Source organism: Drosophila montana, unplaced genomic scaffold (assembly GCF_035044405.1).
Source record: "Drosophila montana isolate Dmon_TW-CO22-7 unplaced genomic scaffold, ASM3504440v1 contig_3833_1, whole genome shotgun sequence".
NCBI classification, from domain to species: Eukaryota; Metazoa; Arthropoda; class Insecta; order Diptera; family Drosophilidae; genus Drosophila; species Drosophila montana.
In genome coordinates, this window is record NW_026998704.1 from 2,954,254 (window position 1) to 2,974,144 (window position 19,891).

At 39.5% G+C, this 19,891-nt stretch overlaps 3 protein-coding genes and 1 long non-coding RNA gene across 6 annotated transcripts; 3 read left to right on the plus strand and 1 right to left on the minus strand.

Annotated features, from left to right (window-relative positions):
* The first annotated feature begins 408 nt into the window (after positions 1-408).
* Positions 409-1,841, plus strand: LOC135437874 (uncharacterized). The gene is made up of 2 exons (XM_064695955.1): positions 409-1,205; positions 1,574-1,841. The coding sequence occupies exons 1-2, from the start codon at positions 566-568 to the stop codon at positions 1,636-1,638; spliced, it is 705 nt and encodes a 234-aa protein (XP_064552025.1). The 5' UTR covers positions 409-565; the 3' UTR covers positions 1,639-1,841.
* A 2,406-nt stretch (positions 1,842-4,247) lies between these two features.
* Positions 4,248-5,020, plus strand: LOC135437772 (uncharacterized). Of its 3 annotated transcripts, none has more exons than XM_064695836.1 (2): positions 4,248-4,711; positions 4,781-5,020. In XM_064695836.1, the coding sequence occupies exon 1, from the start codon at positions 4,377-4,379 to the stop codon at positions 4,665-4,667; it is 291 nt and encodes a 96-aa protein (XP_064551906.1). In that variant the 5' UTR covers positions 4,248-4,376; the 3' UTR covers positions 4,668-4,711; positions 4,781-5,020. The 3 variants fall into 3 exon arrangements, with proteins under 3 accessions (XP_064551906.1, XP_064551907.1, XP_064551905.1); XM_064695837.1 differs by having other exon boundaries at positions 4,248-4,707; XM_064695835.1 differs by having other exon boundaries at positions 4,252-4,707; positions 4,761-5,020.
* Positions 5,021-5,173: 153 nt separating this feature from the next.
* Positions 5,174-6,602, plus strand: LOC135437745 (uncharacterized). The gene is made up of 2 exons (XR_010437738.1): positions 5,174-6,219; positions 6,284-6,602. It is a non-coding gene; the product is annotated as an uncharacterized LOC135437745 (long non-coding RNA).
* Positions 6,603-10,416: 3,814 nt separating this feature from the next.
* LOC135437854 (spermosin) lies at positions 10,417-13,294 on the minus strand. Its single transcript, XM_064695930.1, has 3 exons — positions 13,061-13,294; positions 11,253-11,988; positions 10,417-11,187 (listed from the first exon to the last, which is right to left on the minus strand). The coding sequence occupies exons 1-3, from the start codon at positions 13,292-13,294 to the stop codon at positions 10,526-10,528; spliced, it is 1,632 nt and encodes a 543-aa protein (XP_064552000.1). The 3' UTR covers positions 10,417-10,525.
* Positions 13,295-19,891: the final 6,597 nt, after the last annotated feature.

Sequence of the window (19,891 nt, forward strand, 5' to 3'; positions counted from 1 at the left end):
CTTGGCGACGTTTGTGTTGTCGGCTTTTTGTTATCTCAAAATTGCGTTAAATTTTGCATAGGTCTTTCCCAAGTAAAGCTCAACCCCAAAGTCATCTGCGGCTGTTGCCTGCTGCAAAATTAATAAATGTTCCAGCGACGAGGAAAATTGTTTTATGGTATATTTTTGCTTTTTTGTGTGCACTTGTAATTTGGTTTGAAACGCAACACAAGTAGGTTTTTTAATTGAATTCTGCTGGCAATAAATACGCATAAATAAATAAATATAAGCACAAATATATTATATTATATATATATTAATATTGTTTCAAGCAATCGTTTAGGTGTGGAACTTTGTATTGGGTTTTGATGTCGAGCAGTCGTTTCATTTCTTGTCATTGTCAGTAAGAGTAACAAATTCGTAGTCGTACTGTTCATTGCCTCATTTTCAAATATCCTGTCTAACGTGGTCAACCAAATTTAAAATTTTTCGAAAAATATTTTTTTTTAGACGCGTTGCCCAGAAGTAGGACAAACGTATTTAAACTTTGGCTATACATAAAAGTTTCGGTTACATATTTTCGATAATGCCGACAAAAAGTGTCTCGGCCGTGCAACGGATATCACAGACAATGCGCGCTTATCAGCGGCATTATAGTGGCAGGACCCTTCTGGAGAAGAGCTACGATGCATTCGGACTGAGCGTCAAGATGAGCGATAGGCTCTCGTGGCCGAAACGAGAAGAAGGCTATGCGGCTGTCCAACTTCTCCGTCAAAATCGAAACTGGACCAACTTTAGAAAATTCGGCACCAATAATGTAACCCAAAATCAATTAATTAACCGTAGAGGCTCCACGCCCCGACGCAACAATATACTGGCTGCCAAAAATGCTAGCATGAGACGGGGGTCAATGGATAAAACTGAAATAAATGAGAAACAAGAGCCCATAGTGGTTGAGAATGCCGCGGGTTCGCACAAAGAGGGTGATCATGAAACTAATCGGGAGCTGCGAACTGTGCGGGATGCGGTCTTTGGTGTTCCGGAAGTCAACGAGGATGAGCAGGAAAAACAGCGTGAAGCAGATGCCGATCTACTGAGACGAATGACCAAGCACCGACCAGTTTATCCCGAGTCAGCCCTCTCAAAGAAGGTGATCGCGCCGTACACCACCTATAGAACCCACCGCAACAGCTGGGCCGAGTTTCGCCATCGCATGATATATGGCGGTACGAGCTTTTAGTAATATAATTCTGCCCAATAGTCTGCATATATATATATATAGCTATGCATGCATAGTTTCAACTACTTTGGCATCAGTTCTAAATTATTTCCGAATTTCTGAGAGGCAACTCAACAAATTTCATGTTAAAAAATTGGACACGCAGTTAAACCATTTTACCAAAATTAAAAGTACATACTGTGCGGTTCTGTGTTCCCACAGTGTTGCAATTAAAAATATATATGTATGCAAGACCATAAGCTGTTCTTTCTTTTCCGTATGCTTTCCATATCCACTATTTCAGCTTAGCTCTTTAGCGAGAGCAGAAAATATAATTAAACAATTATGAACTCTTTGTTAATTGCCGCCCTTTAGTACTTAGCCCATTTTGGCGCGGGACATATCAAAGACTAGGCCCAAACGCTGACGCGACCGACTAATTATGCTAACAAGTGCAGAACCCAACAAGTGCTCCCGTTAGAAGTGCGCGACTACAAGATACCCTGAACCCAGCGGCAATCTTCCCTTACGAATATAGCCGCGCACGCCACGAACTGCATCCTCTATTCAGCGGATCTGCATTTTTTTTTGATAATGTTATTATTTTTATATATATATATATATATTTGTTTATCGTGAATAACTGAGTGACTGTCTGATTTATTGCTGTTTATTTCACAGCCCAAACCGTAAGAGCCAGGAAGCTTACATTTTTACTGCAGTTACCTTTTGTGATGAGATGCACGCTTAGATTATTGAGTATTGGGATATTCCACCCGTACGCTCTTTGTGAAAATGCATTCTCACAAAAACCAAGCTTTTATGGCCAGGAAAATGCGAGTTAAACATTTTCTGGCGTAGTTTTTCATTTTGTCAGATCGACTTCAAATTTATTTTCCAAGCCCTACATGACAACTTCTGTGGTAAATTGGCGGAAAATGGCTGCACTTTTGTGGGAAAATGCAGGTCAAAGGTTGAATGAATGAACATTTTTTTGCAGTTCAAGCTTTACACCACGGGAATAATATGTGCGGAAAATATTGATACCAACTTTTAGCTTTTCATTCAATGGGTTACAAATAATTGTTTTATATCGCTAATTAAATTTAATTAGCGATAGCCGGTATTAATAAAAATTTTCACAAGCGGGAAATGGGTAAAAAAGTAAAAGTTTAAATCTGAAGCAGAAAATTTGCCACGGGCAACTTGCCGCTAGACAGAAGGAAATATATCGAAAAGATTGAAATATTTTGACCTGTTCTAAAATATATATATCATATGGAATTGGAGATGTTTCCTTCGAGTTACATAATTTCTCAAAAAACAGTATACCCTTTTTACCATTTTCCCTGGGCTTAGGGTATAATGAATTGCAGATTTTATGTACATAAAATGAAATGTAACTGTATGCACATATATACATATATATACAATATATATGTAGAAATTTTGTGCATTGAAATTAACTCGCGCAAAGCACTAGAAACGGCAACAACTTAACAAAAACAATGAGCTCAAAAAATGAAATCACAGGCAAGTTAATTGCGTGCCACTGCCAAGAGGGTTATGGCGGGGGGAGGGAAACGGCAGCAGGCAGTGCAGATGCTGTGCTGTTCTGTTCTGGTAGTGGGCCAGTGCTTTGCATAAGAAGTGGCCTGGACCCTCGACCCTGGATCCTCGACACCGTCATGTCCTGGCCGTAATCCTTTTGCACTGGCGCTTGTGTTTTCCCCCCCATTGATTTGTTTGTATATTATGAAATTTATGCTGCTTTGAAAAAAATGGTTCTCTGCTTTGTTGCAATCTCTTGTGCTGGCTGCACTTCATTTTCTGCCTTTTTCCATTTCGCTTTTGTTTTTGATATTTTGTTGTTGTTTTTCTTTCATGGCAAGCGCTTTCCAGCTTTTGTTGTCGAGTGGGCCAACAACGACGCCAAGAGCTCAAACCCCCAAAAGACTTGACAATAAAAATTATGAAGCGTATTACTTGAGTGCACTCTTATTTGTATTCGGTCCTTTCTTTAGCCACTTTCTGCTGTTGTTGCTTTTCCATGTCTCCTTTATTCACAGAAAGGACGTGAAAATATGACAAAGTATGTCGCTAGTTTCTGAAGAGCAAACTTGCGTGTTAAGTAGCACGAAAACGGGGTAAGAGCTCTTCACGAATATTAATAAAACGGATGACAAATGTTGAAATATGAAGAACTGTGAATCGGTAAATCTAGCCGAGAAAAAACAAGTTGTTGGACTTAATATACTTCTAAGGTCAATATATTTAAATATGTATTAAATTATTCTTATCATTGTTATTACTAAAAATTTTTTTTTTTTTATTAATATTATTTTTGTTTACAATGTTAAAAAATGTGAAAAGTTCTTTATCTGTAAGTCCATTCCAGAAAGAACAAGTTGTTGGACTTAATATATGATTTGTGTCAACATATTTAAATATTTATTATACATTATTATTACACTATGTATTAAGAATATATTATTTCTATCATTAATGCTATTATTATTAAAATTAAAATAATTTTATTTATTTTTGTATTTTACTTATTATTTTATAAAATAATTATATAAAGAATTATGAGTAAATCCAGTCGTAATTAAAGTCAATATATTTTATATATATTATATGTGATTTTGTATAATTATTATTATTACTATAATTACAGTAAATATAACTATTAACATTATTATTTTAATAATAATTATTAATTCATTTTTTATAACTAATATTATTTAATTTTTTTTACTATACATTTATAAATCTATTATTTATTATATTTAAGTTGGTATTATAATTTGTATTGTCAAAATAATTGTTAAATATTTATTATCTAAGAATATGTATTTATTTATTATTATTTAATTTTCCTCTAGTTTCATATTATTTGAATAATTATTATTTTACTACTGAGGCATCTGCCGACAACTGAACGTATTTGTGTATTTCTATAGTTTGCTATTGAAATACTGTTTCCACAGCCCCATCAAAGTCAGCTGTGTTTCATATGTTGCCAGTTTTAAATCTGTTTTATTTAGACACTTAATATTCATAAACATTTGTACTTTTGTTTCGTACGAGGATCTGGGAATTTGAAGCACAAATCCAAATCACTCGTATTTTATTAATATCATTTTAAGAACACGTTAGAATTGTTGACTATTTTGACATGTTTTCGAAATGTCTTGTATTAAACCAAAGCAAGTTGCCGTATTCCATTTGCAAATTCCATCACCAAAATAAGTCCAAGGCTCAAATGGCTCTAATCAAAAGCAACATGATGCAGCAACGTAGAGAGCCTAATCCAGAATATCATCATGCACCAAGCAGTTTTGTCCAGAACTTTATAAATCACCATCAGCAAGGCAAAACCAAGGATCCCCAAGTGCACCATTGGAATGCGCGCTATCGTTGGGCAGATTTTCGCCGACGCATGATCTACGGTACCCATGATATATAGAGGATATTTAATGAAATTAACCCGAATATGAAGACTGATGGCAAGTATGCAGATACATTTATCGGTTATATTAATAAATTAGCATAACCACAGCCTTTATAAACTATTTGAAGCTTTAGAATATTTCGAAAAAAAGGCAAAGTTCTTAAAGAAGTATCAGGAACATGTTGGATTTTTCCCCTTATGCCCAAATATGCAAAAATTTATATGTATTACCTTCAGTAACAACCAAAAATAGCAAAAATCTAGATTTTTTCAATAGAACTCCTACGAGCGATATTATGCTAAAATACATTTGGTATAAACTCAATAAACATATGGACAATAAAATAAATTATTAAACTTATTCTATATATGTATATTCTGTTGAATCAATTGATCTTCAATGCTTTTCATAAAGCAAAGATATAAGACTTACATTTAATTGGTAAATCAAAAGACTTGCTCTTTGTTTGCTAAATCTACGAATAGTAGATCTAAGTAGTAGAATAAAGCTGTATCTTACTTAGAATTCAAATCCAAACCCAAGCTAATACTATATCAATTATTTTATTTTCTGCATGAACTTTTTAATGAAGATTGCATTCAGCAGAGGCAGAAATTTTCCTGTATTATAATACTTCTGCAATAATTCTTTGAATTCGCCGAATAAAAACATAAAGTATATAAGCGAAGTATGTCATGCGAAATATATAAAACGAAAAACATAAATTTTTTATTTTATTTTTGTTTTAACATCCGAGTGCTCAACGAGAGCGAGCTAAAATACATTTGGCTTAACGAAACAAAATTCAAAATTTCAATTAACTTTGTATATTTTTGAGAATGTCGTTCCTTCTGCGACGCAACTACCCCCACATGGTACGCAATGTAACAAAATCCATTGTGGGACATCGCATGTACGGCAATCTCCCCAAGCAACAAGAGAATTCGATTTATACGGATTCGGTACGCAGAGCACACGACTATTCCTTCGACTATATGAGGGATCGCAAAACTTCCGAGAAGCGCAGTTCAAAGAAAAACCCACACCCATTTATGAGGCATTCGCTGAATGATGAATTCAGATCGCAAAATGCAAAATATCGTTGGTCAGAATTTAGAAGAAGGATGATCTATGGCAACTTCGCTATATAGCCTTAAAATAGCGTCTCAAAATATCTATAAGTTGATTCATTGTAACTGCATATTCCGAACAGATGTGGTATTGTCCAATACGCATTTTGATATTATCGAAGTGAGTCTTGGACAAAATCACATAAAATCAAATTCAAATGAAGCAAGAAAAAAGCAGGGGAGCCCATGTTCTGAGTGCAGTTTCACATGGAAGGTCATATGCAACGTTTAAAAATGTTTTCCAAATTAGTTCTTTTAAATAGAAACGATCAAATCCCTGTGTTTATAGTGACTAAATCGTTTTCTATTTTTCTATGGAAAATAATTTTAAAGGTATCTAAACACTTTGATAGTAAAAATACATACAGAGACTCGGACCATATAAAGTCATAAGACATATAATACGTAACGGTAGCCTGGAGCCTGGGTAAAAATTGTAAGTTTTTTTGGGACATTTAATTATTCTGGCAAACAAATTAATTTCACATCGATTTATACAGGCTATCTCAAATATAAAGTCCGTTTAGTGGAGCTGACCATACGCGGATAATGCTGCAATATTTGCCGGCGAGCAGGGTCTGCCAGTGATGGTTGGGCGAGAAGCACAGGACATTGGTGCTCCAGGATACACACGTTCCTACCGTCATGCAGATTCCACATCCGAGGAGTCTTGCCATTAGAGGTTTTGATCCAGCCATCAGACGAGACGGGTACAGTGTTTGTTCACATAGGCATAGTGGCCATGGTGATTGCTCTTCAACTTGCAGTAAGCCAAGTTCCAGACTTTGGCGGTGCGATACCCTAGGCAAGCACGACACCCATCAGAAACGGAGAGAAAAATCATGTCTTGTAAGGCTTAATTTGTAAGCCCGTTTTTCGTAAAAGCCCATTTTACCTATAATAAAAATCCCAAATGAAACACAACACACAAGTTAAAGTGCTTGCACCTTTCCAAAAATTGGGCTCTTATATTTATCATTGGTACCCGGCGGAACTTGGACATAAAACCAAAAGGGCAAACATGCATTTCTCCATGTTTTTATTGATGTGAACGGATTTAATTGGCCTACTACGTGGACAACAAAGCGACGCTAATTTCTGACCACACATTGTGGCCGATAAATAAAAATAAAACCAAAACGTTTGCCAGGGCAGAAAAAAATGTAATATACATGTGTTCCCATCAAAAAAATCTCATCAAGTTCGCCGACATGTGGAGAATAATACAACGAGCTACACTTTATGCCATATAGCCAGGATAACCAATGATAAGACAGAGTTTTACAATTCTTCGCATCGTTGTACATAGTTTTCGTGCAACAATTTGCATATGTATTGGCGATTTTTGGGTGAAACCGATTTGTGGAAGCTCAATCATTTGCACTTTTATACTGATATGGCAGCCATTTTGTATTTCGGTGTTTTGTGTACAACGATTTGGCGGCTTTTGTGCGACGCGTGGTTTTATGTAACGGGCCGAATTGGATCCCCACCCACTAAGCATCATATGGGGCCGTCCACCCAAAACGTCAATTCCACAAGCCAGCATGTCGATATTTTTGCCAATTTTTAGCTGCCTGCTGCAAATTGCTTTTTGAGCTTGTTAGAGTTTGGCACACACGCTAATGAATAGTCAAAGTCTAAGCGCAGTTGCGCTGCGTTTCGCATTGCATACTTTTTGGCGTGTCGGCGGCGCACCAAAACGAAAACTAAATGGCAATGTTTAGGCGCGTATTACGACTGCAGCGGCCGCAGTCGCAGTCGCAGAGAAGCCCCATCATCGACGCCATTTTGTAATCAAATGCAGCACAAAAGTATGCAAAGGAAATTTGAAAACGTCGGAGAGGGAAAAAAGTGCAAAAAAGCAGCCAATGCGCTTTCTTCATACAGTGTGAATTGTTCTGGTCGGAGGATGTGTTATGGAAAAACAAACATTCGAGAGATTGATTGAGATAAAAGTATTTAAAAAGAGATCTAAAATAATACGAAAAAAATCAAATCAAGAAAGTTATTAACTTAAATTGATTTGATCTAGGTTTTTTTGAATTTATAATATTTGAATAGGGGGAGCATTAAAATTTCCTTGCTATTTTTTGGCTGATCTAAAACCACTAGCTATTATTTAATCCTGCAACCATTTGGAGTAACCATAAGCAGGGTTTACTGTAGTTTAACTGTTGTGGAAAAACTGCATTTCCCCAGAGCTGGCACACTGAAACTGGGGCTGATGCTCCTCCAATGCTGTTGTTTCTGTTAGTGGCTGCTGCTTTTCAATTAGTGCCTCAGTCTATGCCAGCGATTTCTATGCCTGGTGCCACGCCCACCGGCCAATGCAGGCACCACGCAACACTTGATGCCGCCGACTGCAGTTGACGTTGCCGCGTTTTACGTAAATTGAACAACAGAGCCGAGCAGCAGAGCCTCACAAGGCAGAGGCACAGACATGAGCCACGTCCCAAATAAAACAAACAAACACAGAAACAGGCACAGAAGGAAGAAGCAGAGCGGCCAATACTCTTGCATTGCAGCAGCGCCCAAATGCAGGCGGCTTAGTTAGACAGACAGCCAAACGGACGGACTTGCTCGTATGTATGCGACTGGGTATAGAAAAGTGCATTGCTGTTAGACAAACATAATGAAAAGAAAAAAAAAGAAGGAAAATACATATGCAAGAAAAACCAGTTGTCCTTGTGCGGAATCGAATGTTAAATACCCTTCTACGCCGTTTTTGATGCCAGTTATTTATCCCCCATTATTTATTCTTTAGGTACATTTTGTCACGAAATGTATATAAGTAGCATAGAAGTAGACGCCATAAAGTATATATATTTCTGATAAGTAAATACATTCCCTCACAGTTTTTCAGAAATCGTCATGAAACTTTGCCAAGATCCATATTGCTGATGCAGGCAATACTTGTACCGGAACTAGTCCGATCGGACCACTCATATAGCTGCATTAAAACAATCGGTCTAAAAGGAAATGATTCTATAAAAAGCATTTTTGTTTACATTATTATATCATAATCGGTCTTGCTTAGTTCGTATAAAAGCTATAACTAATCCGACCTGGATTCGATCACCAGCAAACGAACAGACGGATGAATGTGTTGCACATTTCGTGGCGATTTCATCATACCCGATACTCCTAGAGTATACGCAAAAATAAAAACAAATATTTATTTGGCGGCAAGGGGATATACAAAAATAGCAGCAACCGCATAGACAGTGACTGGCAGACGATTTGTATTGCCTTTAAGCCTAAAAGCATGCTTCATATGTTATGGCAAACGTTTAATTATTTATTTGAAAGGAAGACGACAACAGACGGCGCAGCAGCAAAAAGGCAAAAAAATCCAAAAATAAATAAAAAGGGCAAATCTGTGAAACGCAAAAACATTGCAAAAATGCAGCATTTTTATTGACAGGACATCAGGACATGACGCTTGGTTATGGCAAGTGGGAAAGAGGCTGTTGTATCTGCTCCACGAACTCGTATTGCCTGCAGTCAGCCATTGAGGTTAATTAGTTGACATTTGCGCTTAATTGCAATCTGCGGCGGGGCATAGAGCGCCAGCCAGGCGTTAAGATTTCCATGCATGATTGATGACTGAATTGGCTTGATGCGCCTGTTGACAAAGCGTTCAAGCATAGCGCCAAACTTGACACCCACTTGACAGCAGGTAGCATGAGTTGCCTGGAACCAAGCAGCGAACGGCAGGCCAGATTTTCTAAAATGAACTAGTTCGGTCTTCACGCAACAAATCCCGATACACTTACCTGTGCGTAAGATCATACAGTTCTTCTTGCGCCTGATCGAAACTTTGAGCTAAGTTGATAAAGAAGTTAGTCTCTTAATTCTAAGGCTGATTAAATTTGGCTAACATCAGATCACAATATAATGTATCAGCCAGAAGAACTGACCAGTTTTACTGTAAGATCCTATATTCGTCGCACTTATCTACATATATACTTACTTAACTCTTTAGTCTGGCTGATTGACGATTTACTGATTGATGACAAATGTACAGCCAAGGACGTAAGAGCTATTTACTGTATTACGTGCCTTGCTGTGAATATTTGTTGAAAAACAACTCTGTGAGATTTCACAAATTCATTTTCGTTTGAGTCTTTAGATCTGGTCGGTATGCAAATTATATTAAAAACAAGATTATTTTTACAGTAGTTCAGAGAACTTGAACTGGTTCGCTCAATGAGCATATCGATAGGCATGTTTACATTCGGTCATTAACATAAATGAGCAATAATTAGCTTAGTTTCTGTATAGAATCTAAAAATTGGCAAGTTAACACCGATTTTTTGCATTCAAGACAGTTTGACCAAGCATCCGCCTTCTGAAGTATCATATCCTAAAATAAACCTGAATAAATAATGCTTTAATTTGGAAAATCTTTGCTGTATAGTCCTCGGTAGATATGCTGTCTATGTGAGCTATAGAAGTCTTTCTGGCTCTGAATCCCAGGCTAGTATTGTCTAAGCCAAAGGTTCTAGAAGCCAGTGATATTAAAAAAAAAAGTTTGGAGTGATAGTTTATAACTATAGCATATACTGTACGAAGTATATATATATTAAAAAAATCACAAACGGACAACTATATATTTATAAATCTGCGTAAAGGAACAAATTAATTATTTTAGTGAATACATTTGCCGTACATCTGCACATAATATACTCTAACAACAAGTTTTCTTTCTTATGCTTTAATTTGGCTGGCTTCTCTTTTCATATTTGCTTGAGACAGTAAGCCACCTCTGGCGTCTTGGTTCTGATCCACTTGATAAAGGAGGCCACTCGTGTGTTAACAGATGGTTGCTGCGTGGCGCAGGCGTAGCCATAGCTGACAATGCCGACGGCCATGAGGCGGCCATTGCTGCGCTCGTAGAGAGCACCGCCGGAGTCGTACTGGCAGGTATCTCGCCCAGGTGTGTAGGTGCAAAAGCTGTGAACGGGCACGGATCCCTCACTAAGCGAGCTGCGGCACTGCTCGGCGCTGATCACGTCCAGCGTTGTCTTCAGTAAGCGATGCGTCTGCGGTCCGCCATAGGATGTGGTGCCCCAGCCGGCAGCCAGCAGTTGTTGGCCCACCAGCGGCAGTTTTCGGCCATTCGCTGCCGGCTGCAGGGGCAGACAGGCGGGCCCGACGCTGCGATTAAACTGGATGGGCGTGCGGGTGCGCAGCAGGGCGATGTCATTACGCAGCTGGCCATTCGCCTGGCTGAACTGCTCGTGGAGTATCAGCGCGTCCAGATCGTAGCGACGCGTGAAGAGGGTCTCGTAGGCGCTGGACAGATCGTGTTCGCCAACAACGATGCGCAGCAGGGCGGCGTGGCTCGTCTCTGGACTGAGGAAACAGTGTGCCGCCGAGAGCAAGTAATGATGATGAACTGTCGGAAAGGGAAGACTTGTTGGTAAGTGTTAACACTCTCTATATGCCAAGCTGTCCACTTACTGATGGCAGCACCGCAAAAGACTTTGCCCTGCTTCTTGGTCAGCACACCGGCCATGGAGGGAAACTCGTGCAGGGAAGCCTCGTCGTTTGTTGGACTGGCGATTCTTTGTGTCCGACTCCAGCCGCAATTGCAATTAGGCGATAGGGCTTCGACCAGGCAGGAGAAGCGACCACCGCCCGGCACGCCCAGCGGATAAACGGACAAAATTTTGCCACGTTTTGCGGAAGTCTTTGGAGTGCGGCCTGGCAACTGGGCCAAGTAAGCTGGTGCGGGCGTGCTACCAATTCGACGACCATTGTTGGGCTCATCGTAGAGCAGCGAGGCGACGTAAGCCAAAGCATCGCTCACGCCCACATCCTGCAGCACGTGCAGCACCTCGTTCGTAAAGTTATCATCATCATCATCATCGTCATCCTGCTGCCCTGCTTCCTTTTCATCTTCCTGGTCCTCCTGCTCCACTGGGGGCGCCTTTGTAGTTGTTGTGCTACTGCTGCTGGTGCTCGTGCTCGTGGCTCGCGTTGGCAGCTTATCCCTTAACTTTGGCACCAAGGTAGCTGGAACTGCAGCTGTAGCCGCCTCCTTTCTCTGCGATATGTACGAAATCACGGCACGATTCAGAAAACTTTGACGCTCGAACTTGCCAGCGCCACAAAAGTATTCGGAGCTCGTCAACAGCTCGTCGCCCTCGGCATTGAAGTGAAACACCTCAGCGCGGCAGCGCGTGTCCTTCACTAGCTATGGGGCAGAAAAAACAATTGTGCAACAATTAACAAATTAACAGGCAGATTGCATGACAAAGCTGTATCCTGCATAAAAGTGTATCTATGCTTTGTACTATAAGAGACAAAAAAAATTAAATTATTGCCATGAGACTTCGTTATAGACGAAGTTATTGCTCATTCTTATAAATGTCGGCTCAATAAAGCCCTGTCTATCATTTTTTTGTTATTTACATTAACATAAAACTGTAAAATTAAAAGACTTGATATCCACAATACCTACAGTTTTATGCATATATAGTCCATATAGTCCATATATCCACATACATTTTACGAAGATCACATTTCAAATAATAAACTGTATATTGATGTAATTTTAGTATTAGACTGTCAGATCGTTATTCAATTTGACAAAATACTTATATAGGAAAAAGCGTAGAATTTCGTACACTTTGATAGGGCTAGAATTTATGCTCACATAAAGGAACTAAAGGTGTCTTGCATTTGCTTAGATCGGTATCTCTGTCATACAGAGCATTTAGACATTTATTTAAAGTTCACAATTGATGATCCTACCAAAGTCCGCATGATCAAAGCCGCACTTATACACTTATATTATACCTTAAAACCAAGGCTACAAATTTAGTTTGAACCGATCCAATATTGTACTCTTTTACAAAGTGAAGAGTAACTGTTTTTTATACAATGTCTATCTTCTATCTTTCACAGCCTAAGGAACTGGCGGGATCCAATTTTTCATAAAAACTACTAATAAGCTGCTGTAAGGATCGATCCTAGGATCCATCTGCTGAGTGGAGCATCCAAAAATAAAGTTATATAACAAAGTTATTGATTCAAATAACTGAATTCGTCGAAAAAAGGATCAAACTTCAATCCTGGTGCACAAATAAATCATCAAAATTACTAAGAGAACCAAGACGTTGGTTCAAACCGTAAACCACCGATAATTTTTTTTTAGTCTTGCATCCTTGTTTTAAACACAACTTTAAACAAATGTTTATGCTGCATGTCACAAGCACTGGCACGTATTTAACATAATCCTTTTATCATATAAATTGCTGACCCACCGTTTGCAGCTGCAGCTCACATTTGAAATGTAGCACATGATCCTTGGGCGCTTTGAGCGCGTAACGGCAGGAGCTGCCCGCTGGATACTGGGCGGGATAGTAGGGCGAGTTGATGTACATTTTCTGGCCCGCGAGCAGCTCCAGCTGATGATTGCACTGCTCATAGAGGGCCAGGATAACAACAATCTGCCGCAGCAGCAGCCAAAGACACATCCACAGTATATTCCACGACATGATCAGGGCAACGTTCAAGAGACAACTGAAAGAGACGCGCCGCCGACAACGTCTTAAGAACTCCAAAGTCCAGATACCAGTTGCCAAATATGTTGATATCTGGCCGCCAACATAACGGCGCCTTTCATCGAGACTTGCCGCTGGCGCGAACCGCTGACAGCTGACAGTCACGCGAGCCGCACCATAATTGGACTTCTTCTTCTCGGCTCTAGCACCCACGCCCCATCCAGCGATTCGGCTTAAATATGCGGTAATTAGGGTATTAAGAGCCAGTAACGAAAGTTAGACCCGTGCTGAAAGAAACTAACCTGGGAGCTGGGAGCTAATTGAAAGAAAGTGCAAGTACGCATCAACATGTTTTTTGCCTTTGCCTTTTGTTTATGTCTCTTTCTATATTTGTGTTTTTGGACGCAAACCAGTTTCGGAAATGTGGAACAGACACGAACAGGTAGTGGAACTGACACCACCTCAAGTTGGGGTAGGTAAGGGTCACGTGGACCGGCGATGGCACAAGGAGCTCTAAATACGTAGCGTGTTGTGGTGCCTCAGACAGATAATAATGGGCTATGCCCAAAAGGAAATGTTACGAATAGAAATGACTTAAAGTGAGAGACTTCAGCAACAATTTGCATGTACATTGTCATTGTTTTTTTTTTTTAATGTTATATTTATGCGTTTATTTAATTTGAAAAACAATATTAATCTTCCGTCAAAGAATAACAGGAATTGAATGAATGCTCAAAGTTGGTGCTAAAAGGTTACAATTAGTTTTAAAATAAAAATTTTAATTTTGAATTTTTCATTTATTAAAAATAAAGTCATGCTAAAATCAGTGAAAAGCAGGAAGTTCCTGCCAATATAGTAAATAGACCGCGTTTACCCGAGGGTTGACTAGATTTGCTATACAAATTGTTGTCTTTAGGAAGTTTAAGATTTCGATTTTACAAATTTTATTTTTGTTATTAATATAGATATGATTAGTAAATACCCTTATGGATTGCGGTCTTGCAGTTGTGTGAAGAGAATAGTGAAACTCGTAGATGCTGGGTTTGGTAAAGATATCTTAAGTTACATATTTAACCGATTCTTCCTCTAGTGATAAATGAAATAGTGCAACATTGAATCATTGAATCATAAGATATGACTTATTGGAGAGGACTATAGCTAAACTGATACATTTTGAGTTTCATCAAGTTGCTTTTTAAACAAAAAAGGTTTATACAAGAATTTATTTTTTGAACGATCTTTTATGGTTCCGAAAAATGTACAGCCTGCAACAAATTTCAGGCCTATGCAAAGTTTCATTACTAAAGAGCTAAAACCGAAGACTTATTTGCATAGAAACAGAAGTCGGACATGGCTATATCTACAGCTGTTGAAGCTGATCAAGAATATATATAATTTACAAGATCGGAGATTTCTCCTTCTAGACGTTAAAATTTTAACGAGGAGCCTAACACTTCGTCCTCCTTCTCATATTAGCTTGCCCACAGTCTGTAATTGTCTAAATTAATACACATACGATATATATATATATATCTATATTCTCCCTTTTGCCTGTGTTCTTCGAGTTCTTTGAACAATTTTCGCAATACAAATTATTATTTTATCCAGAAAGCACCTCAAACACTTGTGGATACCCGGATACCCAATGTGCTTGATTGTGTGTGCCTTTGTGTGTGTGTGTGTGTGTGCGGCGCATATTGACACCCAGTTTTCCTTTGGCTGCCAACTTTAAAAAGAGCCACTTGGCATTACCCATTCCCCTTTAAAACCACCCCACCCGCTTGCTCACATAAACAAGCCGCATGCCCAACTCCTTCGGGCACCTCATTTTTTAGAGCTTTTCAAGCGCTGCTTAATTGGATGTGCTCCATGCCCTTCTGCCTCCGTGCCGCTGGCGGCGCCACACATGTGCGCTATATGGTATAAAAAACTACAAGTTGTCAGTGGCGGGGTGGACTGGGGTGGCGAGTTTGGCTAAAAAAGAACGTAAGCCAACACAAAATGATGGCAAGTTTGTCGCCCATTTTGCAAAATAAATAAAAAAAATAAAATAAAATAAAATAAACAGTGCGACGGATGGCGCCGCGGCTGTCACGAGGCGCGCAGACAAACGCTTAATGCTAATATTATTTTCTTGCTTAACAAGCGTGGGGAGGTCCCACGTGGTGGGGGAGTGGAGCCTCTGGACATGGTGGATCCTACCAGTGGCCAGTGGTCTTCTCTGCATGGGCCGTGTGACTTATTTGCGCAAGCCATAAAAAATTTAACTTTATTTCGCCATTTTTAATTTCCTACTCCGCGGCGCGCATTTGGCGTAAACAGTCAACGTTGGACAATAACTACAAAACGTGGCCAGAGTCCGAGTCCGACTCCGAGCCAGAATCCCGGACCCCGGAATACCGAATACTGGACCCGCACATAAGCCGGGCCAAAAGAACAATATGAGAAAAAACCTTGCCTGCTGCTGCTGCTGCTGTATTTGTATATTTTGTCTGCGCATTTTTTTGCTGGCTACATGCGCGAGCGCGGAAAACAAACAGCAAATAATTCAAAGTGGATACAACTAAAGCAAAGTCAAAGCTAATATACGAAAATGTAATAAAAATTAAAAAGAAATAAAAACGAATTAAAATGAATTCAAAGTCAGCAACTGCAAATGAGAAATATCCAAAGGATTTGGGTGCCACATTTAGCGACAGTTGTGGGGCTTTCAACTGGATAGATGACACATGTGCTCCGGAAAAAGGAACGGGAAAAGAACATATATAGTCTTTAGAGGAAATTCAATGAATTTAAAAGCATGCACAGTGAATGTGCATATTATATATTAATATACATATATATGTATATTTTATATATTTGAATATTTTAAATACATTATTACATTACATTACATAGTTTACGATTCACGTACAGTTGAGAACAGGTCTTAAAATTATTATTTAAATTTAATCATTTCATATTTTTAAATGCATCAGAAACCGCTCAAAAATCGCGCACAAATCGCCACCAAGTCCCCGTCTTACTTTGGAGTGCACTGCTTCATACACTGCTTAATTTTAATATGCTTTATAAGCAGTGCGAAGGTGAGGAACTTTGCTGAGCAACATTTTTAACTGCACTCTACTACCAAGCAGTTTGGGGACGCGCGAAAATTAAAGCAGTATTTGAATTACATTTTGCGGGGCTACGAAAACGTATTCTAATCATAATTAAATAAAATTTGGCCGATCAGCTTCAAACTTAAGTATGCAAACTTATTATGTGTGCGTATTTATGTAAGTATTTGTGTAATTATATATGAATATTTGTACATTTGTATGTATGTATGCTTAAATGTATGAATATGTATGTAAATTTATGTATGAAAGCCACACGCTGACAAAGTTTACTTTCCCCTACGTTACAAATAATGAATTCAAATAACACTTAAAGGTTTGCACTTTCTCTCTTTCTGTCTCTTTCTCTCTCTCTCTCTCTCACACACTCCTTATCTTACTGTAATCTTACTCTAATCTGCTCTCTTCTATAAAATGCTGTCTCCCTTCTACAAGATGACAATAAAATAAGCACAGGTTGTATTAATTTACATATTAATAAGAATATATGCCTGGCTATTTATAATAGAAATATAAATATAATTATTTGAGTCTACATTGTGAAAAATATTGTTACCCTGATAAAACCACATGAGTTTCCTGTGAAGTTTAGTTTTATTCTACACCTTACAATCAATCCCATCAAATTCACTTCCGTTTCTGTCCATCACCCGCAGCGGGTAAATAATCGGCACAATTAATGGACAATAGAATGTTTTGGCCAACAGTCGGGCTGACCCACAGGAAGTGCAAAAGCAGGACAGCATTGTGGGCAGGAAGCAAGCGAGGCAGGACACCGAGGCACCGACTGGAGGAAGCGATGCGCAACAGTTGCATGAAGTGCGGGCACTTCAAATTAATAAGAGGAAATGCGAATAACAATAGCCAATGGGAATGGGATTGGGAATGGTAATGGGAATGGATATGATGAAAGGACTGGGAATGGGAAACGGAAAGGTCAGCGATTGGAACGCCGGGAGCCCACGGGCAAGTCCTGCTTTACTGCGTGAGGTCCCTTCACACAGGTGTATCTATCGATCTGTGTGATTATGCGTGTGATTTCAGGCAAATCGAGAGTCCAGAGTGACCAGCACTTTGATGGGCACCGCTCGAGTGCAGCGTAAATCTAATTAACGCTCCTTAGAACTGATGCCGCCAACCAACCAACGCCACAGGATGCCCTGAAAACGGACAAAGAATGCATCGATCGATCATCAGTTTTGTTTGCTTGCGTTTACGTTGCGATTTGTTGCGCCAATGAGATGTTGAAGGAGGCAACTCGTAGGAGCTCAGGAGCGCAGGACAACAGGGCCAGGACTACCTGTCGTCAGGCACTTAGCTGCTGGTTTGGCCGCTGTGAGAAACGCGCTCCAGAAGTGCGCGCATATCAAATTACCATTGCATTGCCCGACACGCCCCTCTCATATCCTGCGTCCTCTTGCTTAATTGCCTGCCCAGTGTGTGGAGCACGGAGAGAGCCACTTTAACTAATTTATGGGGCAGTTGACAACATTCGTAATAGTCTTTCGAATGGGTTTTCCTTGTTCAACTCCATTTAATGGAGCTGCTCTTGCTTGAGAGAACCTCCTTAGGGCTTAGTAGCGACCACCCACTTGAGCAGGGTTGATGTGCTGTCTATTTATCCGGCACATCACACGCTTGCCACTCTAATCCTGACTGATCCTTAGTCTAAATACCTGTTAACCTGTTTCTGTACACAAATATTGTTGCGGCTCGCAAATAACAATGAGAGGGACAAAACGAAAAAAAAAACATTCATTTAGAAAGAGAACGATGAAATCTTTCAGATTTCTGCCTCAGCCACAACAAACAAGATTTTCTCAGCACTGACGATGCTATCGGCGCGAGGGTGGGCCCACATTAAATTGGAAACAGCCTAAGCAGCAGTTCCCCGCCGTCCTGGGTTCCCACAGCCAGCTCTGGGTATGCGACCAGTGTTCCATATTTTGCAATTTAGATTTCTACACATTGTCTCAGCACTGCGAACACCAATAATATCCCTTTTGCCAGCGACTGGTGCAGTTCCGGTTACCGGAAGGAAGTTCACAAATTTTATTGTTATAGCTGTGTTTTTTTTTGAGCATATTTGGAAGAGTAGCTGAGCAGCTGTAGGCGTGGTTGTTGATTGGGAGACTGGCTTGCATTGATGCGACACAGTTCATCCTCCTAAGAGCACAACACATCAAGATCTTGCTTTATGGTGGTCAAGGATATACCCTCAATGTGTTAGCCCCTATGCGAGTAGATAACTTCTTATAATTTATTATTCTCATGCAGAAGATATTAGATTATTGTCACGCAAATTTTTGTCGCACACAAAAACTTAATATCCGATATAGGGGTCATCTTCGTGATCTGGCCATCGGACATCTGAGTCGACATATAAAAATACTTTGACCCGTTTTAATTTTATTTATAATTGGAGAAATAAAATAAACAAAACCGGGAATTTGTACTATTAAATTATTTAGAAAATTTGATCATCCGGGCTCAAACCAAATTAGAAATCACAAACTTAAAACGGTGCGCTGGTTCAAACCGTGTATAGAGCCAACGAACGTTTCTGTTAAGTTTGGCTTGAATTGGCTTACCATATCATAAATCTCCCTTTGTCGACTTGGAATAAAAATATAGAAAATAAGTTTATATATATTTAAACATTTAAATAAATACTCTTATAAAGAGTTTTCTAATGCTTGAAGACTTGTCAGGTTTGTGGTAGGTTTGTTCTTGACCTTATTGCCTTAAGGCCTCATTTGTCTTCATTGACACCGCCCACATCATTTTTGCTGTCCTGCCATTCCCGATGTTCCCATCACTCCGTTAAGTCCTCGATAGTGAGCACTTTCCCAGGGCAACTCCAAAATAACGAATTCCCATACAAATTTTGACTTTTGCATACACGTCAGCGTACCTGTAGCGTGTACCTGTTATCCTTACCCCGCTGCCGTTTCTCACGGCCGAAACGGTAACACTCCAACGCACACAAAAGGACATCCAACCCTCAGCCTCCGAACAGGTTCCTGCACCTCCGTCGGAGGACACGTCTGAAGTAGGCGCTTCGTTTTTCGTTTCATTTCGTTTCGTTTAGCTTGGCTTGGTTTCGTTTTATTGATTCAGCTCGTTGATCATAATAAACGATTAGTGCGCCCCGATCCTTGCTGATCCTTGCGCTGCATTTTTGCGCTGCTGAGAATATTTTCTCTGTATGGTCTGCTTATTTGCTTTTGTATATTTTTTCCGAGTTCACACGCACTTGTTACTCAGTTTGTGGCATTTCTGTTTTTTTTTTGTGGGTCGGGAAAATTAGTTTAGCGAGCTCTTTCCTTTTCTTATATTTTTATTATACTCGATCGTGTTTTATGTCAAAGTATCGACTGCTTGTGGGAAATGCTCTATGCCAGGACTTTGCCCATTTCTGTGTGTATTTTGATAGGCAATTGGGTGCGATAATCTCTGCTGTAGGAAATAT

Coding starts and splice junctions, on each gene's coding strand:
- LOC135437874 (XM_064695955.1), top strand. CDS start 566: ATGCCGACAAAAAGTGTCTCGGCCGTGCAACGGATATCACAGACAATG. Junction 1,206..1,573: donor CCATCGCATGATATATGGCG/GTACGAGCTTTT, acceptor GCCGCCCTTTAG/TACTTAGCCCATTTTGGCGC.
- LOC135437854 (XM_064695930.1), bottom strand. CDS start 13,294: ATGTCGTGGAATATACTGTGGATGTGTCTTTGGCTGCTGCTGCGGCAG. Junction 11,989..13,060: donor GTGAGCTGCAGCTGCAAACG/GTGGGTCAGCAA, acceptor TCTGCCCCATAG/CTAGTGAAGGACACGCGCTG. Junction 11,188..11,252: donor CTTTTGCGGTGCTGCCATCA/GTAAGTGGACAG, acceptor CCTTTCCGACAG/TTCATCATCATTACTTGCTC.
- LOC135437772 (XM_064695836.1), top strand. CDS start 4,377: ATGTTTTCGAAATGTCTTGTATTAAACCAAAGCAAGTTGCCGTATTCC.